Source organism: Anser brachyrhynchus, assembly GCF_964034855.1.
Source record: "Anser brachyrhynchus genome assembly, chromosome: 15".
NCBI classification, from domain to species: Eukaryota; Metazoa; Chordata; class Aves; order Anseriformes; family Anatidae; genus Anser; species Anser brachyrhynchus.
The window spans coordinates 10,207,343-10,230,300 of record NC_137733.1 but is presented as its reverse complement, the minus strand read 5'-3'; the positions used below and the strand labels follow the sequence as shown (position 1 = coordinate 10,230,300).

Below are 22,958 nucleotides of genomic sequence, written 5' to 3'. Positions count from 1 at the left end.
GGCTGCTACAACAGTAAATACTTAAAAATGGATGTGGTACTTCACCTCGACCTGTGTTGGGTTTCCACTCTCTTCAGGTTTTTCCTCCAGACAGACCCTTAAGGTCAATAGGCCTGGAGGTGGTGAGATTCCTGAAAAACACAAAATGCAGGCATCTTAAGATAAATTGGGTCTTTACAGAGTTCGCCCTTCAAAACTTCTATCTGCAGATGAAAGAGTACAGCTGTTTGAAAAGGAAGATTTGGCTTTAAGTCCTTGAGCATTGCATTTTTCTTGTAAATAACTATTTTGGAATGGCTCTGGCTCAGACTAAACCTTACTGCTAATGTAGAATTTCTGGAACATGTTTTAATAGATTTTTTACAAAGCTTACACTCTTGGGTCTGTGACAGGAGCATGGGTCACTAAACAGAAGGTTCTTAGGTCTACAATCCACAATTATTGTCCTGAAGCTGTAGGATGTGCACGCAGAGGACAAAGACATTGCACAGGCAGGAGAACAAGAACTTGAGACTTGTGCATGCTATGTCTGTGTTCAGGAATGCACTGGGGTATAGTGGAAGCTAGTAGATCAGTAAGTGTCCTGAATGCAATACTCTACAGAGGAAGGATAGGCTGGAAAAACAATCCGTACTGAAGCATTTTAATCTGGGGTAGGTCAGTCTGTATAAAAATCTTGTGGCTTTTCACACAGGAGCATGTGCCCTTGCTAGAACAAAAGCTTTAGTTCCTCTGGGTTTGGGTTAGGTATTTTACCACTGTAATCACTTATGTTCTAATAAAAATGTTTATTTGTGGTAATAGAAAGAGAGGAATACCATAACCAATTGGCACTGAAAGCAAATCTAGACAAAACCCATCTCATTAGTTGAAATTCCAGCTGAGTAAGGCATCAGGGCTACTATCTCTAGTCTCTCAAAAAATGTTTCTTAGTGGCCACAGAACAGTTGATATTTTTCCTTTTGATCCAATTTGAATGGCTGGAGTCTAGCACCTTCATTTCCTGGTAAGAGTGATACTGGAAGCCAAACTACCAAGGCACCCTAGCTTCTACCTGGAAGATCTTCTGATTAAGCACTAATCAAATCCAACCTTACCTATTCTGAGAAATCAACAAAACCAGAGCAACAAAATATCACCAGAGGATTTTTCTGTTCAGTTCATTTTCACTAATGTTTAACCTCCTTGAGGAATGTTCTTGACATGAGCGCTTTAGACAGTTCTCCCTGGGAAGATTTTCTTTCTCCAGTAGTTAGATGGGCTAAGGCACTTTTCAGTCTATTTCTTTTTATTTGGTTTGGGATCAGGACTCTGCTTTCTATGTACGCTCTTGTTTGTAAAGACAGATTAGCTTATTTTTCCCGTGAGGAATAAAACAACTTTATAATCAAAATCCAAAAACGACAAAAGCTACATTTGCTGCTTTTTAAACAGACATCTGCTTGCAATTTGTAAACTAATAAATACAATTGGTTCAGGTTAATTACATGTTCTTCACAAGGCAATATATTTTATCACATGTGAAATGTAGGTAATGAATTGCATACTGAATAAGAAATATATTAGCTTTCATCTTTGCATTGTTAGTATACAACCTAGGTATGTTTTAATAAGGCATTTCAAAGTTCCTATCCAGTGTTACATTTGTCATTAATATTTTGCCGCAGTATTTGTATACTAAGCATATTTTTTTTCTGGACAGGCCATAAAGTATGCACTATTCACGCACATTTATGTAATAATTTTAATATATTGTTATTTGCACATATGCTGGTGGAATTGTACCCTATATCAATTGGTGGGCATTCTCAGAAAACTATTTGTTATGTAAGTGTATGCATACATCATTCAAAGCAATTAGCATGCTTGGGGAGGATTTCTGGAAAAAAAAACAAACAAACTTATTTTCTACTTTCTCCTCAAATTTTTAGGTAGTATTTCTTCTTTCTCTTGGTGGAAAATTTATATCATCTATTTAATACTTAGTGCCCAGAAGGTCCAAAACATACTCAAAGGTTTTGAATACCTACCTAGAAAGGAGTATTTTAAAGACAGTCTGCATTTGCTTTGTGGTGATCACAAGGAGCCTTGTCTTCTGGAACAGGACACACAGCTACAGGACCGGCTGCACAGCCTCATGTATTCTAGGACTGTAATTTTCCCAATTAAGCACAGCAATTTAACAACTTTCCCTTCTATTACTATTAGTAGTAAGAAATCAACTACTAGAAAGAGGGTGTAAGATAAACAAATACAGATACCTGATCTAAAATCCTTTCTCCCAAAGGTAACCTAGGAATCCAGTTCCTCCACACATTCCTCTTGGTATCTTTGGGTCCTTCCAGCTCTTTAAGATTGGACACAACTGGACTCCACCAGTCTTGGTTGTACGTTCCTTTACAAAACCAGCTTGAATTCTTTCGATGGCGTGTATTACTGAGCTTTTTCCTGAGCTGGTGTAATACTGTAAAAAAAGAACTCATAAGTGTTTGTGGAGATGAAACATATCTTAACTGTTCCTTTCCCTTCCTGCTCATCTTTCCTGACAGCAACCGTTAAGCTACACAACGGTATTCAAATGTAAACATCCTACTAGCCATGTCAACAGAGCGTATTCATGAATTACTGAGCAGTTCCAAAATCAGCACAGCAGGAGACTGAGAAGGTCATTTAGTACAAAATGAGGACAGAGGCAGGCCTGTAACCACCACAAAGTATAAATCTAATTTTTGCCTACTTAAATACTCTTCATCGTCATTTATTGCATCTGTTTTATCACTAACCACATATTATATTACTACTATATATAATTATACTAAATTTCTTACTATTAGATAATATTGTTTTAAATCTAGTAGACACTTATCTATTGATTTTCAATAAATAAAATTCATTCTGTGTATTAAGGTCCAAATTCTCAGAATTTATACAGAAATCCTATGAAGTAATGGGATTCTCATTCCCTGAAGTTATCAAAACATTCCCTATTTTATATTATACACACTTAAATCCTCCTTATCAGTTACGAGGCTATTTTAGACATTCTTAAATTATCAAGAGTAAATTGTGGCATTTTTCCAGCAGTGGGATTTCAAGCTCACATACTATGAGCTAATAAGGAGAGAAAGCAGGCAAACCAGCTGTTACAAGACACTGAACTTTTGAATTTGATCATCCTTTACTTGAGTCACAGCCAAAACCAATCATGTAGGTTTAGCAAAGGATAACAAAGTTTAATGAATGTCAGAGAAATGGAGAACAAGCAATGTCAATCATAAAATGCTGTCAACCTCCTGTCACTACTTTTTGTAGTTAGACTACCACCTGAATTTAAGCCAGTTTTCCAGTTCTCTTTTAGATTGACTGCTGGTATGATGAAAGATGCTTTCTTTTTCCTGCCCTTATATCAAGAGAAATAGGGCAGACAGAAGAGAGAATACAAAATTCTAGTAATTTGCAGAATTATTAACATTTTACCTATTCAATTATTTGTATTGTGCTTCTAAGATTTGTTTTCTCAACTAGGTTACTCTACACAATTAATCCCTCATATTTTAAGGCAGTCTCACTTAGAAATCTTTGACTATTTACTTTTCCTATCTTAATTCTAAACATATAGAAGTTTAGAGGCTATTCAAGGTGTGCCTTCAGTCGTATCACCCCTTAATCCTTTTTATTTCAGCAATTAATATACTAGCTTTATCAAAAAACTTCCAGGAAAAAAAAAATGAAAAAAATGAAAGAAAGAATGAAAAAAAAATCTGGCCATTTCAAAGAATTCTTAGTATGATTTTGACACTTACTAGTTTTCCTAATCAGTTTGACATCTTATTAGTTTTCCTATCAGGTAGCACCATGCTTTCCCAGTCGTTAACTATTCACTGTAACTAATAAGAAGTATTAGAAGAAATTAATAAACAGTCATCTAAGAAACTCTATTTATGCAACAACATATTCACCTATCAGAAAACGTGTATTATATGGGGATTGGATGAGCATATGAAAATTAGAAAATATGTAAACTCTAAAGAAAAATAAAACTATTGTAAGTTATTTATTAACATTTTAAAAGGAAAAATCAGGGAGAAAACAGTTTCGTACACTGAATTAAATATTACATTAACCTAAATTCTTTCAGATTTTTCTCCTTCAGCCTTTTCTCCTTCTGCCTTTTAGACAGAAAATGCATACATAGAACACAGCATATCTTTTAAAATTCAGAATTTAAACACACAGTCCATATCTGTCCTGGTATTTTTGCAAGTACTCTATTTGGATATGTAAATACAACTGACAATTGTATATGAGCATAATGCTATTAGCATGTACTAAGCAAATAAATAATGGTATTTCTGACAACACAGATAAAAACAGGTAAAAAAAAAATCACATTTCCACCTTCTTACATTTTAACATAAACCTTCACATTCGTATCAAAAGATTCACTTGGATTTCTAAATATTCGAAAGATGGTTTTACACTTTTTCCACTCACAGCTTTGAAAACATTTTGTAAAAGCAAGGAAACATTTTTTTTCTACTCAGTGAATGTAAAAACTGAGGCATAAAATATTATTTTTTCAAGATTAGTATTTCAGATCTCAAACCTTCTCATTAAATGAGACTATTGCCCAACGAGAAGCACAGTAAATTCTTACACTCCTTTTGTTTCCAAGATTCCTATCATGATAAATGAGCTGATTTAGCACCTTAAAGTCTTGATACATGCAATTCATCTTCTTGTACTCTCAACTGACTGGCGCTCTGTAAGAAAGGTGATTCTAAAATTATGTTTGACCAAGGAAAACAGAATGAAAATGAGGCAGGGTTAGATTATACTTAAGCTATCTATCCTTACACAGTTTGAAAAACATTGTTGCCCACATAGATTTTCTAATGCCAGGTATATTGGAGGAAAAAGAGTATCTATTAAACAGGAGTACTAAAACCATGCTAATGTATCTTATCATTACAACATGTGTGAAATAAAGAGAGGATTCAACGTTTCTGAAATTGTATCAAAAACTTTATTTTATAAAAATCACAGGATCCATTTAAAAGCTGAAAAGATTTTGGTAAGGATAAGTCAGAAATTTAACTGGATTAATCAGAAATTAATTTCAACTGTGAGCACAGCAAAATTACCAAGCAGTTTAATATGTGTGCTTACATTTGTCCAACTAATTCAACACTACTACAACCGTATGCTGATGTCTTTCTTACCAGAATGAAATGACATTTTGTATCAGCTACTAACAATACAGTACCTCAAAACAATTTTCCCATTCAAAAAGCCAGAAAACTGCATCTACCTACCACCAACTAGAGATACTTGGAAAGCCAGTGAGGAAGTATGGAGCTTTTCCCATAACCTGCAATACTTCATTGAACACCATTTTAATCTTCTTATTTAGTTTTGCATAGACTTTTACAGGGTAGTTAATTATTCTTGGTGCTTCCTGTAGCAGCTGGCAGATTTGTCTTGTTAATGGTCTGGTAGACACCATCTACATTTTTCTCTTCATCTCCATGCCATCCCTGAGGGATGTCTATCTGGGCTTTTCTAGACTATCCCTAGAGATCTGATATTTTATCAGATATGGCAGAATTAATCCACCGTCTTTCAGTAAGCTTAAGAACATACATTACTGTTGAATTCCAGGGATTCCTTTACCTGATCTGCCATATCCAGTCTTCAAAGGAGATAAACAGTGACCAATATATACCAGAAATTACTTTAATAAGTAATTATGGATAAAACACATCACATTCAAATAGCTGAACTCAAAAAATCCTCTGTACAGGGACTCAGAATTAAGGCTGAATGTGATCTGTGTTATATTCTACTATACTGAAGAACACAGTGTATTGAAATGGCTCAAATAGTATTTGGTCTAGCAGTCCATTTAAAGCAATTTTGCTTTTTCACATTTAAAACATGCCAAGTCCAGTTCAGCAGAAGTTTTAATGACCACCTGTTACATATTTAACGTACAGCTGTTAAATGACTATTCTGGATTGAAAAGCGAGTCCACGTCAGGATCTGCACGACTGCAATGCAAAGCGGAACCATACAGATCAAATAGAACATGACATCATGAAGACCTAAAAACAAACTGGTGAAAAAGATGAAAACACAGATTTCAATATGAAGAAGATAATTTCATGGTCATTTCACAGCAAATTATTTTTTAAGCATTCACCTTATAAACACATGCACATTACTGGGTACAATAAATTCTAAATAAAGGAATTATTATCTCAGGTATCACTGAGATGTATTCAGTTATATTTTCTGATTCTACATTCAGATTTTACGTTGTTTACTCCTCTCATAATAGCCAGGAGGAAATGAGATAACTACTTTACTACACATCTGTATTATTTAATATAGAAATTAATTTAAAGCAATATAATTCAATTATAGAACAGAGCATCTGAAAAGGTTTAGTGAGACTGAAAGATCTGGAAGATAAAGAAAAGCAGTACTGGAAGCAAACATTCTAACATGAAATTATTTTATTTAAGTTAAAATCTGAACTACTAGCTATCCACATAGTATACTACTGTAGTTGCTGAGGGCTAGGTGGGAGTCATGATTAATGCACAAAACTCACTATACTGTGCAATAAATAGGCTGCTTGATATACGAAGACTAATTTAATCTAATTTATTGTTTTAAAAGAAGGGATTAAAAGATTATATAAACTACTAAAATAATACTTGTGAAATTAACACTCAGATGCTTATTTATTCTTGTGGATGAATAGTATTTCCTGATCTAAATCTTCTTAAGGAATAAAAGCGTCAACAACTATGAATCAGAAAGGAGAACATGAGAGTTAAAAAACTCCTTCTTTGAACAGCATGGTTTCTGACATCTCAAATTATACATTTTGGTATTCGTCTAGTAGCTAGAATCATTATCTACTGGCATTCTGTTAATTATTGGATTCTAATTACTTAAATATTAGGAAAGTACTCTCATAAACTTGAGTAAGCTTTTGAATGGAATCTAAGAGTTTCTTTATATCACAAAAGAATCAATTCATGTCTCACTGTATTTAACAGAAAAATGCTCACAATCTCGAACATAACCTAGTGCATACATGTACACGCCCCCATCCCAATCACAATTTATCTCAAATCCCATACATGTTAATGCTACATAAGAAAACAAAAAAACATAGGCTTTCAAGTGAGTTTATCGCTCAGGCAATTGCATTTAATAAATGGAAGCTATTCACTAGCAGGTCACTGGCCCATAGCCAGTGTTTATTGGTAGCAACAGTAAACCATTTACATGTTATTTACTGGCCTGTATTCACTTGCATTTTCAGTCCACCTACAAGCAAACAAGGGCCCACATCATGCACACCACCATCACAACTGCCAATAGTTAACTGTAGGAGCAGTGTCAGCAGAGATGCCACAGACAAACTACTTACCTATCTTACCTATCTGCAGTTGCAGACAGGACTAAGATGCAGTTAACAGCATGTTGGGGTTTGTACTTTGGCTGTTCTGCACACTAAAGAGGATTGCAGTTCTCAGTACTAAAATTCTTCCACATTTATATAAAAAGAAGGACAAATGTGAAAGAACACCTGCCAAATTACTGACTTTCACTGATGCAATCCTGATTTGGTTTGAGTGAAGCAATATTGGTTTAAGAAAATAATATTGCCTATTGTTGTGTTGTAAAACCTCAACTTATGAAAAGTATCTATAGTACAGAGAACAATGAATGGGAAAATATTTCATTAAGAGACCAGGATAAATCAAGAGCAGTGCTCAGATTTCATCATAATAATTAGCTGAACCAGTTATCAGAAACTTCCAAGTCTACTGTCATTTCTTGCACATGAAGGAATAAAACATACCATCTTCCCCTAGACCTCCCTAATATCTGTCTGAATAGAACGTGATGTAGTCCAGAAATTCAGTACAAATGCATCAACAGTTCACAATGCTTCCATTACATAATGAAGAGTTACTGTCAAGTAACTTAATTCTGAAGAATGAATTTGAAAAGCACACTTTTAAGAGAAGTTAATTGCAGTTGCAGCAACTCTCCAGAAGAGGGAGTTTTTAAACTAGGTATCTTTTCCATAGCAAAATATAAAATAAATGATAGTAATTTAAAATATCAAGCCGTATGGGACAGGTAACATTTTATTACCATGATGGATCAAAAACAAACAAACAAACAAAAAAAAAACAAAACAGGACCACTCTATTCTGAAAACTATTGCTCAAATGTTAAGCTATCACATTAAAAATACTTAAGGTATCTTCCACTACAAAATGCTTAACTTATGTGTAGCTACCCCATTCCATAAGAATGTGGTATAATAAGTATATTAATGTATAGTGTATATGGAATCATGTGTAACACACAGAGAACTGTGTATTATATATCAGCCAACTAAATGTGTGATAGAGGTTATACCGAATGGCAAGAACACTTCTGGAAGAGAAATACACAGTTCATAGCAGAAAAGTCACACTTTAGAGTTACAAAACCAGAGGGAAAAATGAGATAGAAGTGGATTTCTCCTAAGGAAGAAGACATACTGATGGCTAAGAAGATACTACCATTGGGGCAGCAGTAAATACTGGTAATGGTAAGTAAGAATTTGGTGATGCTAAAGGTCAGTTCAAAGGTTTCATTACAGAAGAAGAGTGGAACAATCTTCCGTATGTCTGGTTTATTACAGTACAGGGATCACCGTCCAGTGATAAGCATTTTATCATTTTTGATTAATCTCAACCATCAACCTGGAGGTGCTCCAGATGAAAAGAGAAAGGAGACTACAGCTTCTTTTCTTCTAGGCCTTCACTCTCCATATAAAACTGTTTCACTGTCTTACCAGCTTGAGTGCCCTGCAGAATACAACTGTAACTGAAGCCACCAAGATGATAACAAAATATTGTCTCAAAAGATCTCCAGGGATAAGAATTTGACTCAGAGCATGCCAGATGCCCTAATAAGCTGGTCAGGAATGTCGTCCTTACACAGGCAGAGAATACGTGTGTGCAGACTGTTCAATATCACGATGGCAACAAAAAACAGACAAGCTTAAAAATTGGCAATTTACAGTTGGCTGGTATTCTAATAGAGTTTTATTAACTCTGCTGAAACAATAATGAAATACCCTGATCATGGAGAATACCGAAGAGTCATAGATAGTATCATGTAGCTGAAAAATCAAAATGTCACTACTGGAATGATGAGGTATAGGTAAGGTAGTGCCATCTCACAGACTTTTTGCCAGAGGCATAGAATCAGAAGACATGATTTGCTCAGCAGATAGCTTTTGATTGACAGTTTCTTTCTGATACAGTGCAAGATGAGCACCAAAGACAGAATATTTGTGAAGCCCACTTCTGAAGGGAGTACGCTAACAAAATGATTTCAAAATATATAAAACAAATGAAGTATGGGAGACACGCCCTTCTGCCATAAGGTAAGAACCTTTTTTTATATATGCAAGTTGAAGTCATCCAGAAAGTTTGTGAGCTCCAGCATTCCGTGTGGTCTTGCATAAGCAATGTATCAATAAATGAGAAAATGAAATGACAGTATTAAACAAAAATAAGAGTGAACAAGCAGAAAAAGCTTATTCCCATAATTTCTCAAGTGTACACTCATTGCTGGAAAATGTTTTATACAACAGAACAGAATAGTTCTGTTGGAAGGGACGAACAAAGATCAAGTCAACTGCCTGACCACTTCAGGACTAAGCAAAAGTTGAAGCATATAATTAAGGGCATTGTCCAAATGCCTCTTGAACAGTGACAGGCATGGGGCATCAACCACCTTGCTAGGCAGCCTGCTCCAGCAAAAACTTGGAAAGTTGCTGAGAATACAAAAGCCAACGTTCAAACTTTAGAGCCTGAAAGGAAAGAAAAGGAAGGCACCTGGACATTACTTTTCTATGTTCATTCCATAGAACATTAGCATTCAAAACATACAAAAGACAAAAAAAAAACAAAACAAAACAAAAAAAAACACACCACCACCGCCACCACACGCAAATCAAACCAAACAAAAGCCACAGCGAATCCCATACATCTTACTGAGATTCTTCCACTTTGTGAGAGAATCTGTGGAACAAAACTAATGCAACGGACAGTATCTGTATGTAAGAAGGAACTGCCCACCTGTAACTGTAACACACTAATATTTTCACTATAGCTAAGTACTGGTACTTTTTTTGTTATGCTTTAATTTTCAGTTAAAGAAAAAATGAATAATTTAGAATTCAGCAAATTTTGCTGACTAGTTTATGGTTTTTGCATCTTCTTTCTTTTCTTGGTGAATAACATTGCTGGAAACTCTTAAGACACATTTATTCAGGGCCCAAACATTTTAGTAATGCAGAATAAGGATTAGCTGTGCTATCTTCACAATTCACTACCACTAATATCTAATAAAGTAAAGGCTTTTTAGAGCACTTACTAGATATTGCCAGCATTGGAGAAGGAAGGACATAGCTGAGACTGTACTGGCATGGGCCATAACACTCCGTTATATGTAATTCACATGTTATTTATTGTTAACACTTTGAGCATGTTTGAAATGATCTCCTGTATTCAGTTTCTGTTTTTCCCCAGATAACAACTCTGTCCTGAGACAAGTGTGCATAAGCTGCCTGTCTATGTATGGCTGAAATCAGAGACCAGTTGATAGGGTTTGAATATGTATAAGTAATTTTAGCTCAGTCAATGGTCAGAGTACATCGCCATGGGCAAAGTGACTCCCGAGAAACAATCTTCAGTAGTCTGGTCTTTGTGAACATGCACACTGTACTCCATTCACAAAGAAAGCACTTACTGACCAATCCAGAAATTACAATTTTTTTTAATATCTGATTTTCATTAATTCTTCTCCAGAGAAGCTGCTGGATTTGTCAGCTAGCTGGAAGAAGTGTCAAATGACTAAGATCAGACTCTGATGGTCAAATTTGGAGTTCACGTCTGATGTGCACATGAACACACATATATACAGAATGTGTGCAGACTTTTGTATTTAAGACATTCTTTTTGAGGGGGTGGGCGAGGTATATGCGCAGAATATTTCGGGTGTTTTTTGATTAACTGATCTCAACTTTGTACCTTTAAGCTGTTCCTTGCACTAGTAAAATAAATCAACATAAATCAATTTCAACACAACTCAATTTCAAATACAGGTTTTAGGGACTGAGTATTCAAAGTATTTCAACTCTATATCCAATAAGTTTATTGTTGCTATAGTTCAGAGTCTACTTATTGGAAAAAAAAATAGGACTACTGTGATTTAAAATCCATCCACAAAGGGATCGTTTCTCTGGTTAAAAGGGAACAGATCTGAAGTTTTCTTGCTTCAAATCTGAATTTCTCTGAGTCATCAAGATGAATATATTCAAGCTTTCTCATAATTCAACATCCAGTTCAACCTACCACTCTTCTGCAAAAATCACTCATCTTATTTGACATTATAATGAGGTTCATGTCCTTATCACATCATCTCACTGTCTGACTATCCACAGAATGCATTAAAATCAAATCGACTGTTCTCAAGCATAGCCTGAGACATAAGCCTTCTTTGCTTATGTCAAGATGCTTTTCTGAAGACTACCTGTTGCACTTTTATGTTGTATTTTTCCTCTTTTTTTTTTTTTTTTTTTTTTACAAATTTCCTCAAATACAAAATATTCTCTTAGCCTTAGGTAACACATAACCAGTCTTTTTTCCTTCAAGAGCTATGTCCACAAAAGTTGGTATAGAATAATTATCTTCTATGCATTTTTTAAGCTTTCTAATCAGAATTGAGTAGAGGAGCTATGTAGTACTTAGGATATCCATGTTGTTCTTTCAAACAAATCCTAATCGGACTAATTTTTGCTTTTTAGTGCTGACTTCAATAATTCTGTACGTTGTTACTTCCTTTTGTTGGACATAAATAAACAGCCTGACCTTTTTAGCGTACTGACTCCCTGTTAATTTATTTATTTACTTTTAAAGCCCATGCATTTCCAATGTGTTAACTAGCAACCACAGCTTTATGCTGTATATTAAGGTCTCCAGGGAATGCAATGAAATCATTAGCATTAGAATGGTAAGCAGTATAGAAGCCAAAATGATACTCCTATTTGAGGTAAATTCTCCTCCAGTGATTACACTGCTTTCTCTCAAATAAAAAATATATCTTAAAAGCAAACCTATTAGGATTATATATTTAAGGAAATCAGCTTGTGAGATAAACAAAACACGGAAGCCAGGACTACATCTATCTTAATAAGAAGTAGTAGGTGACCTCAAACTGTTCTTTTTATTTTTTCATAATGAAAAGGGAGATGGTCAAATACTGAAATGTATCCTTTTTTTCCCCCAAATTAGGTAGGTGTGCTTAAATGTATTGTTTAATAAAGGATTTATTCCTTTTAAAAAAATCTAGAAAACATTTTATTTCTATGCATAAAAAGAAAACAAATGAAAAATATGTTTAAAGTGCTCATATTTTTGAAGCACAGCCGATGCAAACTACTGGTAGATTAGTTTTCCATTTACTGTCTGAATGACAGGATTATTTCACTCTAAGTTCTGTGATTTAAAGCACATGTGATTTTAAGCAAATTTCTGAACTCACCTTGGATCAGGCTGAGCAACTTCATTATTCAAGTTCTCATATCCAAATTGATTTAGTATGGTAACCACAAGCATTGGAGCCAAAGATTGGGCAGGCTTGGTAAATAAAGCATTGGTACCAAAAACCATAGAGGAAAGTGGTGATCTAAAATATTTCAGAAAATAAATCCAAACATACAACACCATGTTATTAGTATGTAGAATCAATTACAATAATGATTCTTTAAATCCTGTTAATATGCAAATGTTAACTCACAATAGATAGCTTTATATTTTACACATACTGACTGCAAACAGATCAGCTATCATAATGAAATCTCATTTTCTTTGGAAATTAAAGACAAAAAAAACCACCTCTGGGCTATATACAGCTTGGCCCCAGTTCTGAAATGACTTGCACACAAGTTCAACTTTTGCACACTGAGTAATTATTGAAGCTAAGCTAGACTGAACAATGCATGGAAAATTAATTAGAACGTAAGATTACACACATGAAGCCAAAAAAGGATTTTTTTTCTCTGTGAAAGCAATAGTTCTCACCTTTGAGGGTGAAGTCCTGTAATACCCTTTGACCAAGATTGAATCTGCACTAATACAAACATTGGTGTAACCAACAGGAAGTTGCTTGCACTTTGATAAAAATCCAAAAGATCCATGAGTTGTCATATGCTAGCTCACAGCTGGTTTTATCACTTTTTATTTCGGAGAGATAACAGCAACCACTTAGACTTTGAAGTTTGCACTTTAAGTAGCATAAGTAAAACTTTCTAAACTCCTTTTTCACGTTAGAAAGATGACAATAGATGTATAGGGTTACAAAATAATTCAATTTAAGCTGACATTAACAAACATTAAAAAAAAAAGCCACCTGGAGAACTTGGCTTATACAATAGTGCAATTAAAACTAGAAATTACCTAATAAGCCGTTCAAAGTGTTCTGCTGAAGTAATGGCAGGAAACTTCATTAAAGTTCTTATCTTTACTTGTGCTACGTTGTTCTTACAAAAAGTACGTCTGTGTCGAGCACCCAAGATCACTTACAGCCTTCCCTTGACATAACCTAACTTACTAAAGAGTAACATCACAAATTACAGTGTATTTCAAGAAAAACAGTTAAGAATGACATACCTCCGCTTGTGCTTTATTAAATCTGCATCAACAATATCTGCCAAGGGCAAATTGAACAAACTAAATGAAGCTTGTACAATTACCCTAAAGAAAGACAAAATAATTAAGATTCTTTTTAAAATACATTTTCAAAATAAAAATGGTAACTGATGCCTAATTCTAGCATGTGCATCCAACTACACTAACATTTCTGCAAACACACAAAACTGAGATGTTCATTAAAACATGGTGATGTATGTTTAAACAGAAGTTCTGAAAGCACTGGTAGGTCTGTTCTTAATTGAGAATTAGAAATTGATATGCAGACCTAACTTTTTTTTTGTTTTTTCCTGGACACTGGTGGAAAGAGTCACAAATACTTGCTTGATATTATCAGTAAATGTCATTTAAAGTGACATGAAGAAAAAAAAACACCTTATAGGAACAAAAAAACTCAAAATTTTCTCTTGAAATCTGAGATGGACATGGAAAGGACTGGAAAGACCACATGCAAGACAAATTTCAAAGTGGAAGAATTAGAAAAGTAAAAAGATTTTATATGCATTCCTATGTATGTATTCACATTTTGCATGCACATATGCATTTAAATATGCACACACACAATCTGACTCTTAAACTGCTAACTGAAACCATAAATTCAAGTATCAGGACTTCAACATTTTGTTAAATTTTGGCTGTGATTAGCTTTTACTAATGAGAGGCTTCGAACAATTACCACTTTAAAGTCTTTAGGCACCTTTTAAGATTTTCCTTTGGAAATCCAAATATATCTTCATCATTTAAAGTGTGCAAGTAATGAAATGCAATTTACTGGTCACACAATTCAGCGTTACAGTAGCCCATGACTGAAATACTGAAAATGAGAATGAAAATAGGAAAAAAAAAAAAAAAAGAAAACAAAGGTAGAAAAGGAAAGTAGGAACATGTAGAAATAAAGCAATGAAATTAAAAAAAAAAAAAACAAACAGAAAAATGAACTGCTGCAACAATATTCTGATACAAACAGGTCTTTATTTCTAAATAAGTTTTTGCAAATGTTATAATGTGCTTCCTCAATTAAAGAATTACTTCCTGGCATCATACTTCCCCATTACTACTGAAAATGCAACCTAGTATTGGTTGCCTAATGGATACCTGACTTACTGGTACTTATTTTGCAGTGCAATACACAAGTGTTCATGCACTACAAAATGTGGTCTGAGGCTTCCCTAGCAAACACTCACTGAAGAGTTCCTCTACTAAAATCTTTGTAGTCAACAAGAGGTTCTGCTTACCTTGTATCTGAACTTGTCTCACGTTAAAACAGACATATGGCAGGAGGCATTTGGCTGCAAACCATAGTCACTGATCATTTCTAAGCCTTTTTTTTTTAAAGCAGAAATTAAAAGCTGAAGCATACTAAAATGAAAGCTGAAAGAAGTTGTAAGCAGTTTTGAGTTTTCTGACGAGTGAAACAGAACAGAAAGAAAACCATAAAAGCAGTGGCAAAATCTTCAGGCTATTAGAAACAGCTGTCCACTCTGTTAGAATTATTTAAGTTGTGTCTATGAAAAAGGAAATATACTTGCTTACATGTTTGTTGTGAGATAAAATGCCAAGAGATAATAATGTTCTGGTCCTAGAAAAAACATGACAGCAGCAGCTACTCCTTCAAAGTAAAAGGAAAACAAGATGATTCTGTAATAACCAAACTTCTTCAATGAAGCGTGACTGAGAAGAACAAGGCACTGAAAAGACAACATATACACATATATGAGGAAAAGACATAGCATAGTATTTCAGCAGGAGAGCTATAAAGCACAGAACAGACACAAATAAATCATTACTACCCAGTAAAGAAGAAAAAGTTTTTCTAAAACGTACAAACCAAATTAAAATATAAAAATTCAACAAAGAAAATATTTACTGGATCATTCTATGCTGCATCTACCGCGTAAGAATGGTTTCCTTTCACTCAAAACTAGCCAGATAAGAACTGTTACATTCTGAGGAAAATCCTATTTCCCATGTTGCCTCACTTATTTAATGGTCATGATCTTTGTTTGATACTCTTCAAATAATTAAATTTGCAGCACGTTAACTGTAAACCAAGCATCTTGCCTTGTGAATTTTATGATCAGTTGTCTTTCTCGAACCGTGTAATATTCAGATAAAGAACAAGAAGGAAATCTCCTTATACATTTGTTCTCATATTTGAATACTTTAACACAATGAATAAAACCAGGATGCTATGATGAGACAAAAATTACTACGGCAAATACTATTTCCAAGCTCAAGACTTCTATTTAAACCAATGATCAAAGAGGTAAAACAAATCTAGAAAGTTGGTATAGCAACAAAATCTGATTGTAAGAAACTAAACATACTCCTCGCTCAAGGCTATTTTCATTTTTTTCATAAGTGGGCTTATACTAGAAATTGTAAGATGTTATTTAGTGGATGCTATTGTAAAAAACATGACCTCGTCTCCTGTAATTGAGAAATAACCCTGTCTCGGGAAGCACTTATGATTTATAAAATTCCTTATTACATGCATATTTTTAGGACAGCGTATTTTAAGAATAAGTGCTAACTTAATGATGCTTTACATTTAAATTTGCCTTTGTTTCAGCAACAAAGTTTACCTTGTAGGCAGATCTTATTCTTTGCAGCCACTACTAAAAGGAACCTGAGACAGAAGCTGCAGTCTGTTTGAGCACAGACCATCAAAGAACGGTTCATAAGAAGGGGCTTTATTTTACAAGGGCTGGGTGCTTTTCCAGTAAGTGAAGTTCAGGACATTGCCACCAGAGAATTTCTCTTATTATATCTTGAGCTCAAAGGGACAAAACCTGAGAAAAATAAGGTCACAGCAAACTCTCTACGGTTCAGTGACCTCCTAGACAAAGAGTCTCTGGGGACCAGAGAGAAATGCATTTTCTGAAAGATTGTTCGTTTCACACTGTCATGCTGATTGTATCACCAGTGGTGACTGCTATATATTGAGTGTAAGTGTATGCAAGCTTTCCTAACTTCTGTAGTTTCTGATTTATTTCCAAAGTTCATAGCCTAGCCGAGTTATAGAAAAAGAAACTATAAAACTTGTGGCAAGGATAAAAGTTGAAATGATTTATATTTAAGTGTTATGGAATAGAAAAGATATGTTTAGGATCTGGGGGAGAAAAAAAAAAAGTCACTTCTGTGTTATATATGCAAAAGCCAAAAAATGTAACCGACTTTGAACTGTGAATTCCATGTGCACTTCCATGCTATCCTCTTTTAGATTCTACCTACTGAAAAATGAGTATGTTTACATTCAGTGGGACATATTTTTGCTGGTTTTCATGCTCTCACACATTACTGGTTTGGGTTCTCCTTTCTTTTACAGTCCGTTACTCCTCCCTCCATCTCTGTCTGGGGTCTTGGAATCTTTCTCCATACCAAGTAAATGTAGCTGACCAAGACAGTAAACAACAAAATAGATGGGAACGTATTATTCTCCACAACCAGCCATTTAGAGTTTTGTTTGCTTTCATATATTTCAACAATGCTTTTAATACCTAATTAATTTTTCCAGTGTTTTGTACAGTTTATCTCAGAAACTTCCTGAAGAAGAGATTATTCTTTCATCATATATTACAAATCAAAAACAATGACAAAATAATTAAGAATTATATAGATTTTGCTTTTAGGAACTTTTTATCTTGATCATGCTTTTCATTCCTTTATGCCTGGGTATTACAAATCCTGTAGGCCACAAAACATTCATTCCTTGCATATTCATATTTCACATTCTTGTAAAATGGTTTTCTACCAGTCTGCCTGCTTGTCCTTTCTCACTACCCTAGCCTTACATCCGGTAAGCCTTCCATACCTACAGGTATTTTCTTCTTCTAGGGCATTGGTGAGCTAGATTTGTTTCTTGGTATGGCCAATCATTTACACTGGAGACACCATTTTTTCAATAAACACTGTAAATAGATACCTTACTCTAATAAGAACTACTGAAACACCATATTTTCGTATTTTGAAATACAAAAGTGATACTGCCTACCTGAGGACAAATAAAACCTGCTCCGTACATGACACTTCTTATTGAGGAAGAAAGGACATCCTTAGGAATGAGATTATCCGCAAAGATCATCATAAAATTGTTGCAGAATGCTAGGTGAAAGACTTGGAAGAAGTTCATAGTTACAAAAAATAAAAAGTTTTTCTCTGTCATAATCTGTTTGGTCAATGAAATTACAGAGGACCAGGAAAGAACCCTATCACCATTTTCTAGATTAGCATTCTCCGTAAGAACTTCTCTCTGCTCATACTGACTAGTACTATATTTGCCTGTGTAACACATACAAGCTGTTGCTAATGCTGCAACCAAAACAGCAAAAGCCTGAAAACTGGCAAAATTTTCCATATTATCTGATATTAGACCACAAAAGAGAATGCTCGTAGATCCGATTAATGTTGCTACTTGGTTGTATTTAATAAGCTGAAGCCTACTTTCATGTCTTGTTGAAATTTCTGCAAAGAGCGCGCACTGCGCTAGAAGCACAAAAGTAAGCAAACCATCAAAAGCACATAATGCAACAATAAGGTGAAGACCACTTAGCCAGTCACCTTCTTCATAATGTTTCCAAGGAAACCAAGGAAGCAAAAAGGCTAACGCGTATAAAGGAGCTCCATATAGAATTGAAAACTGGCGTCTTGAGCAGCATGCGAATTTGGAGTTATCTTGGATATATCCGAAAAGAGGATCGTTAATGGCATTCCATATCATAAATACAACCTGGGGCAAACAAGCAAGAAACACAACAGAATTTATCATTAGTGTGATTTTCCTGCAGAGGTTACACAAACCCAGAAATAACAATCACAGTATTTATTTAACATGAATCGCTACTAAAAGAATAAAAAAAGATGCAAGGTCAAAAACAGACTTGGGACCAAATTCTTAAAGGTATTTAGAGTTTTACATTAAATCTGAAAGAAATCAAACTGAGTAAGTAGGCAGGTATAAACAACAAGCGAACCTGCGCCTCTTAGACTTCACTCCTTCGAACACTTTTATACCTGGGATATATCTTCCAAACTCTCACAGCAAATAATTCATGACATGAGCTGGCCTATTACATTCAGGAGTCTACTTACAACAAGAGTTGCACACCTGGATAATGACTTGCAGAATAAGGGCAGTATCTATGTACCTGAACACCCCAAAGGAAAGCACTACAGTCAAAGATATCTATGGAGCTGAGGTGCAAGATTAGTTTAAAACATTAAGTGAAAATATCAAAGGTAAAAATCTTTCCAGCAATTAAAGTTCGGAGTCTTTTAGTCTAAAGACTGTAACAAATGGGTTTTATGTGTATTTTAATTTGTGTATAAATTAACTAAATTTAAAGTTAATGTACCGTATAACTATTTGCAATGCATTCAAAAGAAATTCTTTAAAAAAGAAACAAAAAACTTTGTTATAACACAGACACATAATACACAATGGTAATCAAAATATTCCATTGTACAATACCTGTGCTTGATGAAACGCTACTTCTGAAATTTTGTATCGGTTTAGGAAAAGCTTAACGTAGTAGAAATTAAAGATACTGTTCATCATTCCTGCACCTAATGTAGTCATGGAGTATGCCAGCGCATTTGGTTGAATTCCCAAAACAAACTTCATCTTCCAAATTGTACGAATCTATTCTTCCTTGAGTTACAAAAAAGAATTACAATGGTTGGTAAAATAATTTTCTAAAGTAAAATGATATAGGAGATTGGCTTGTTTCAGAGGTGTAGGGATGGACTCTTACAGGAAAACTCCCCCATCCTCACTTTTTCTTCTAAAATTAGCAACGCATTTTACTGAGCTATAAGACACTGAGCACAAAACTGAATAGGTACAAAATATTAAGAAGTCAGTGACATTTCTAAATATAATCAATGCTTACAAATCAATACAACAAGTAGACAGAAATTTAAAAGAATCTTTTCTGAACTGGTGCACATTAAAATCTGCTATTGCAAACACCAATGCTTGTGTAGAGGTTAAAGTAATTGCATAAATTTTAGATCTTTCTTGCTAGTTACGTAGTTTTAGAATTATGAAGCTGTGTAGGAATGAAGTGACTCAATTCATAACCCTACGTATTCCATAGCTATGAATGTCAAATGCAGCATACACTTAGATGAGTATTTCTTTCAAAACAAATAGAGTTTTGTTTTTGCATTTTTAAATGTTAATAGCTAACAAGCATGGAAGCAGTACTTTTAACTAATAAACAAATGAGATGTGAACAGAAGCCATAAAACCATTAAAACACTTTTTAACAGTTTAAACATTTTCCTACTAGAAGAGACCACATGTAAACAAAATCCTGAAAGTAACTGGTATAGGGCAATACAGCACTTAAAGTATTTCCAAGTAACAGAGATACTTTAATATAGTTCTGTAGTATATCAAACAGATCTTCAGCCAACAATTTTTAAGATGCTGACTTTTTCCACGTATCTAGGAATTAAGTGAAATATGTTTGGTATAATCTATCCCGTGAAAATAGCTAGCTCCAGGGAACCTCTGCGTTCTAAAGTAACGATTACCTTTATTGTTCTCGACCAGATTCAATTCTATGATCCCAACACAAAAATACTTCTACCAGTTACCTCTTTTTAACTGAGCCTTTATTATTCTTTATGTCTATTTGAAAGACGCTGTCTGCCATTAATTTGGAGATACTTCAGGTTCAAATTTCAGCCTTATTATGCACACTAACTCCAGAGCTTCACAACCTGCTGTCAATGGTCCACGCTTTGCTCCTCCACATTGTATTTACGACTTTATCCTAAATGCAATTTTCAAATATCCATCAAAATACACAGTTTGAGTATCTGTTTGGTTTGAAGATCTGCTTGATAAGCACATCTATAAGCAACTCCCTGAACTCATCATATCAATGATCATGACCACGAAAGACACAAGAAATTTAAAGCAAGGTGGTTTCCAACCTTCTAGCTTCCTGTGGTTCACAAAGTGGCAGAGGACAGGCTGCTGTGAGGGCAGACGGTAACCTCCTAATCACCAGGTGAGGCCAGACAAAAGCTGCAGATCAAGTAGAGGGCTGGAGAAGTGTCTATTCTGGCTCAGACAGAGGGCAGAACAGCAGTTTTTCCATCCACTCCCAAACACAGAAAGCGAACTACTTACAGAGCACATAAAAGGTGGTTGGTTGCATTTTTGTGCATATCTTTAAGATGCTCACATACGAATCTATATGCAAAGAGAAGATAACTTCTCTTGACAGGTAAGAAAAAAATCAAGCTGACAAACAACTTGAACTAAGTTTTTTCTTTATAAACCCAGTTTATTTATAAGAATATGACTGAGTTTTTAGATATTTGAGCATGAGTATTTTCAAATTTATTTTTCAGACAGCTATGGCTGCAAAGGCTCTTTCATTTCCATATGATTAAATTTTTCATCTTTGTAACACATTTGGTTTCATAAACTGAGAAACCTTAAATGAAGAATAAGGTTATTGAAAAGATGGAATCTGGAATGTTTGTTTTTATGAAGAGATTAAAATTGTGAAAGACATTATAATAAGTATGTTTTTGATAAGCATCACATTCTTTTTAGAAGAAATGTGTGTTCAAGTCTTCACAAATGTACTTCATGAAGTGATTCATGTAGAAGATATCTTTGGAAAGGTAGACATTTCATCTGTAACCCTTTCTGGGTTTTCAAATGGAAAACGGGAGGCCTCTCCTCTCCCTTAAATTCCACAGGCATCAAGAATAAGCATGCTTGACATTAACATTCATTTCTCAAATCGTACTTGACTCAGTTCCTTCCTACACATAAATAGAAAAATGGTTCCCTTAGCTTCAGAAAAATTGAAAGCATTTCTTCTACAAAAATCTTCTAACAATGTGCAACCAGGCCTCTAGTGTCATGACTAATTATAATACACAGGATCTGACACAACTCTTTACATTAATTGGTACATCTGGTCCTGTACCTTGTTTATGAAATAGGTTCAATTAGAAGTTGAGGTACCACACTTCCTTTCCCAAAAGATGTGCTCTTTAATTGTACAACAATGAAATCATGCGTGAGTACCCCCTCCCTCTTCCTAAGAGTCAGCCTTTACATTGAGCACATTAAAGCACAGGTGTTGACATTTCGTGACTCACAGAAGGCAATCGGTTTCAGAAATATCTAGTGGTTGCAACCACGTTAATACAGATGAGCCAAGAGAAGAGGCTGTTTAAAGCAGCGAGACGCAGCATGGCATTACTCGCATCTCTCCCAGGGCTGGGTGACGACCTCTAGAAGATGGAGCACAAAAGTGGAGAAGAAAAGTGGATTCCCAAGTGGCAACGAGCTTTGGCTGGACCACACCGGGTGGCAGCAGGCCCCGCTGGGTCCCGCACTGCCGTGTGGTGCTCATGGCCCTGATGGTCACAAACACCTTCCTCGTCCTCAGCCCCATTAGGGCAGAGTTAAGAATAAACCCTTTCCTAGTCCTGAGGGGCAACGCCAAGGGACAGGCTGCTGAGGGCGGATGAGAACCGAAAGCACCCGGAGCAGGAGGCACCGGCAGCGCCTTCGAGCCCGCCGAGCTCCTGAGAGGCTGAGGAGGCGCTGCCCGGGGGCGCTGGCCTGAGAGAAGCGGGCACACGGAGCTTTTTCCTCAGTAGCCCCCAGACCCAGCTCCCCGTCCCTCGCGTGGCAGGAGGCCGCCGGAGCAACCCCCGGACCGCCCTGTGCCCAACGCGGAGCCTCCCTGGGAGCAACGCCGCTGAGGGGAGCCGGGGGTCCGCGCCCCGCCCCGCCTCACGGGCTGCTCCCTCAGCGCCCCGCGGGGGCTGTCGAGGCGAGGGACGCTCCCCAGGAGCCGCGGCTTCCCTCACACCCGGAGCCGCGGCTTTCTCCCCCCACCCAGCCCCGCCTCAGCCACGGGGAGCCCCAACAGGGACCAGCACGGCCGCGCTCCCCTCAGCCCCCCGCACTGCCCGGCCCTGCCCGGCTCGACCCACCTCCTCCCCCTGCGCCGCCGCCTGCTGGGGCGGGGCCACATTAACCCGGGCCAACCTTTCCTTCTCTCCCATTGGCTTCTCGCCGCGGATCGGCGCGATGATTGGCTCGGGCTCCCTTCAATCCGCCGGGCGGGCGGCTCCCCATTGGCTCCCCGCCGCGGAGCTGAGGGTGCCGCGTTT

The 22,958-nt window shown here is 36.1% G+C and overlaps 1 protein-coding gene across 10 annotated transcripts; it reads right to left on the bottom strand.

The window, feature by feature from the left end:
• Positions 1-39: 39 nt before the first annotated feature.
• Positions 40-22,839, bottom strand: LOC308178250 (transmembrane protein 180-like). Of its 10 annotated transcripts, XR_013939652.1 has the most exons (9): positions 20,745-22,683; positions 19,270-19,449; positions 17,794-18,528; positions 15,333-15,487; positions 13,761-13,844; positions 12,634-12,777; positions 2,262-2,464; positions 2,031-2,150; positions 40-131 (listed from the first exon to the last, which is right to left on the bottom strand). XR_013939652.1 is itself a non-coding variant. In XM_080556641.1 (8 exons), exons 3-8 carry the CDS (start codon positions 19,420-19,422, stop codon positions 5,986-5,988), a joined length of 1,401 nt encoding a protein of 466 aa, XP_080412767.1. In that variant the 5' UTR covers positions 19,423-19,449; positions 20,745-20,935; positions 22,779-22,839; the 3' UTR covers positions 5,004-5,985. The 10 variants fall into 10 exon arrangements, 9 of the variants coding, with proteins under 9 accessions (XP_080412767.1, XP_080412769.1, XP_080412766.1 ...); XM_080556641.1 differs by lacking the exons at positions 40-131; positions 2,031-2,150; positions 2,262-2,464 and adding exons at positions 5,004-6,115; positions 22,779-22,839 and having other exon boundaries at positions 20,745-20,935; XM_080556643.1 differs by lacking the exons at positions 40-131; positions 2,031-2,150; positions 2,262-2,464 and adding exons at positions 5,004-6,115; positions 22,779-22,833 and having other exon boundaries at positions 20,745-20,874.
• Positions 22,840-22,958: the final 119 nt, after the last annotated feature.

Excerpts from the sequence above, each read along its gene's own strand:
- LOC308178250 (XM_080556641.1), bottom strand. The coding sequence starts at position 19,422 with ATGAAGTTTGTTTTGGGAATTCAACCAAATGCGCTGGCATACTCCATG. Across the intron at positions 15,488-17,793 it reads CAGGTTTTATTTGTCCTCAG|TGCCTTGTTCTTCTCAGTCA; the intron begins GTAGGCAGTATC and ends TTGTCTTTTCAG. Across the intron at positions 12,778-13,760 it reads TTAATAAAGCACAAGCGGAG|ATCACCACTTTCCTCTATGG; the intron begins GTATGTCATTCT and ends GAAATATTTTAG.